The sequence below is a fragment of the Palaemon carinicauda genome, chromosome 4 (genome assembly GCF_036898095.1).
Source record: "Palaemon carinicauda isolate YSFRI2023 chromosome 4, ASM3689809v2, whole genome shotgun sequence".
Taxonomy (NCBI): Eukaryota; Metazoa; Arthropoda; class Malacostraca; order Decapoda; family Palaemonidae; genus Palaemon; species Palaemon carinicauda.
The window spans coordinates 68,071,351-68,074,511 of record NC_090728.1 but is presented as its reverse complement, the minus strand read 5'-3'; the positions used below and the strand labels follow the sequence as shown (position 1 = coordinate 68,074,511).

Here is a 3,161-nt window from a genome sequence, read left to right as displayed (position 1 = left end):
ACAATTGCTCTATTCTTTACATACCCTAATATCCTTCTATACACTCCATTCTCAATTCTCTGCAACTTTTCTATTTCAGTTTCCGTTAAGTTAATTACATTTGTTCCATATAATATAGAAGGTAGTGCTACACTTTTCCAGTATTTTTTCCCTATCGGTATTTTATTGCAACTTTTTTCTATGATTGAATATGTAAGATTAGCTAGCCTTTGAGCCTTAACTATCATTTCACTTTTCTATGTTTTAAACATATTCCTACTGTCATCTACCTTGATACCTAGGTATTTAATATTGCTTACTACTCTTATTCCCTCTATGTTATCTGGTTTCTCCTTCATATTATAAAAAAGTACACTACTTTTATCTCTATTTATGTCTAAACCATATTGCTTTCCTATATCTATCAAGTTCCTTATGTTCAATTCAGCATCCTCTATACTCTCAGCTAGCACTAATACATCATCAGCAAAAAATACTACTACTAGCTTTATAATATCATTTTTAAAACCATTACCTTCCTTTTCTACTTGTTTTATAATCTGATAAGTAATTAATTTGAACAATGTTGTAGAGACAGTGCGGCCTTGCTTTATTCCACTACTTACGCTCAATTTTTTTTTCTACTCTTTCCCCTATGTCTAATGTAGTAGAGTCTCCCACATATACTTCAGCTATAGAGTTTATTATACTAATATGTACTTTATATTGCTTTAATGTTTCTATCAGTGCTTCCCTTTTTATGGAATCAAAAGCTTTTTTGAAATTTAAAGAGGCAACTATGAGTTTTTTCTTATTTTTGAAAATTTCTTCGACCATGTACTGTAAAATGAATATATTATCCTCAATCCTTCTTCCCTCTATAAATCCCGCTTGACTATTCTCTATGGCATTATTACTTTTTAGGTGTCCTTCTATTCCATCCTTGATAAAAGCCATGTATATTTTATATGATACATTTGTGAGTGCTATTGGTCTCAATTCCTTTACTGTTGGTTTGTTTTTCTTTTTTAACATTTTTGTTCTGGATTCTTTCCAGCTTTGGGGTTTTTCTTTACTGGCTAATTCCTCTTTGTAGCAGTTCACTAGTGTATTCTTACATATATCACTTCTCATAGCTTTGTAATAGTCTGGCTTTAGTCCACCTGGCCCAGCTGCTTTACCTTTCTTTAGGCGTTTTAGGCATTTTTCTAATTCACCTTTATTCATTTCAGCGACAGGCATGGGTTTAATTACTCCTTTGACATTTAGTACAGCATTATAATGCTCGGGTATACTAAATTCATATACTAGTCAGGGTCCAAAACTAAAAATTCCATTGGGGTGGTAGTTTTTCTGCCAAAATTATGAAATTTTCTATCTTGGGAGATTTTGACATGACAAATCCATTGCAACATGGTGCCAAAGCGAAAAATGAACAGAAATGGCTCAAAATGGCGTCCATTTAAAGATGGCCGCCATTTCGTACCATTTCTGCGAAGATAACAATATTTTGTCCATTTCATTGAACAAAATTATCTGTTTTTACTGTTTGGGACTAAACGAGTCTATTTCAAGTAATTTTATTGATTTTATGAATTTGTGTAGTCTTAAATTCAAGATGGCCACTAAAATGTATACGTTAACATTGCCCTTTATTTTTTGAATTTCTACATTTTTTGTTTAAATATTCACAAAATCAAACTGATTATTCATTTTACAGGACAACGTTTATGATGTTTTCATATAAATTATATTAGTATAGATAGTTTGGGGTAATAATATGTTCTCATTTCAGCAATAGGTTGTGAAATAACTGCATCGTAGAAGTATAATAACTAGGGATATGGCGTCATCGGCCAAGCGCCCAGCACGGTTTGATTATGAGCAGAAGTGCTTTGTTTGTCAAAATGATAAGAAGGACCCAAAGACAAAGTTTAGGAAAAATAAGCCTGTTTCTGATGTTACAAATATTCAAGACATAAAATCACAATGTGAACTCTGGAAAAACAAGGTAGAGAGGCCAGCCTGCATAACAGCGGCGTTGGCTATACTAGATGATATCTTTCAGGAAACTGATCATCCCAAGCTAGTATGGCACCGTGAATGTAGGCCTAATTTCATGAGCAAACTTAAACTCGACCGTTTTTCTGATAATGAAGACGCTACTGATATGGACATGGGTGGTTTGGATAATTCTGGAAGAGTATTCCTTAGAAGTCAGGCCAAAACTTACATAAAGGGCACTCACTGTGTGTTATGTTGTTCTGGGGTAGAAAGTGGTGAGCTGTCATGTGCCAGAACATTCAGTATGCACGAAAAGTTACAAAACATTGCTATGGGTGATTTTGAACTTATGGCAAGATTGGAATCTGCTCGGGATGCTATAGCTGGTGATGTCCTTTATCACTCACTATGTTTACGTAATCGAGCTCGTGTAACAGTATGCAGTGAGGAAAGTAGCATAAGCCAAGCTTCTCATAACGCTATATTCAATCAACTGAAACTGGAAATTCAATGGCGCACGTGTCGGGGTCAAGCAGTTTTAGTATCTGAATGCTGGAGTCGATTTCAAGACCTATGTAATGAACAGTCTTTGGTGGTACCTTATTATTATGAATCAAGACGTGCATTCTTTAAGTACAAACTTACAAAACTCTTGCCTGATATAACTATTATTCCTCGCCAAGGTACAGAACTTGAAGATGATCTCCTTATCTCTTCTTCGTTATCCCAGGTAGCTGTCTGTGAAATTTTGAACACTGGTTCTATTGATGAACATGCTTTGAAACTACCTGCATATAATGAAAATGAAATGGTCCAGATGGTTCATGTTGCACTATATTTAAGGAATTTGATACTACAGCATACTCCAAATAAGAAAGCCGAACTTACAGAGGAGAATGCATATGCATCAGTACCTGAAGGTCTGTATGTATTCATGGCCATAATGTATGGTGGCTCAGAAATACTGGATGTAGATGATAGAGATGATACCCGAGAAGTTGAGCAGAAAAATGCTGACAAGCTAAGAAAAGGGATTTTAGATATTTGTCAGGACTTGACTTACGGAGTCAGTAATGGCAAAATCATTCCCCCAAAACAGTATTCACTCGGTCTAGCAGCTCACCAGATCTCAGGGAGGAATAAACGACTTGTCAATCTCCTCCACAATGCAGGACAGA

General features: G+C 35.2%; 1 protein-coding gene across 1 annotated transcript; it reads right to left on the bottom strand.

The window, feature by feature from the left end:
- Positions 1–236: 236 nt before the first annotated feature.
- On the bottom strand, positions 237–1,206 carry LOC137639486 (uncharacterized). The gene is made up of 2 exons (XM_068371756.1): positions 814–1,206; positions 237–539 (listed from the first exon to the last, which is right to left on the bottom strand). The coding sequence occupies exons 1-2, from the start codon at positions 1,204–1,206 to the stop codon at positions 237–239; spliced, it is 696 nt and encodes a 231-aa protein (XP_068227857.1).
- Between the last annotated feature and the right edge of the window lie 1,955 nt (positions 1,207–3,161).

Excerpts from the sequence above, each read along its gene's own strand:
- LOC137639486 (XM_068371756.1), bottom strand. The coding sequence starts at position 1,206 with ATGAATAAAGGTGAATTAGAAAAATGCCTAAAACGCCTAAAGAAAGGT. Across the intron at positions 540-813 it reads TATTCATTTTACAGTACATG|ATTATAAAACAAGTAGAAAA; the intron begins GTCGAAGAAATT and ends ATTACTTATCAG.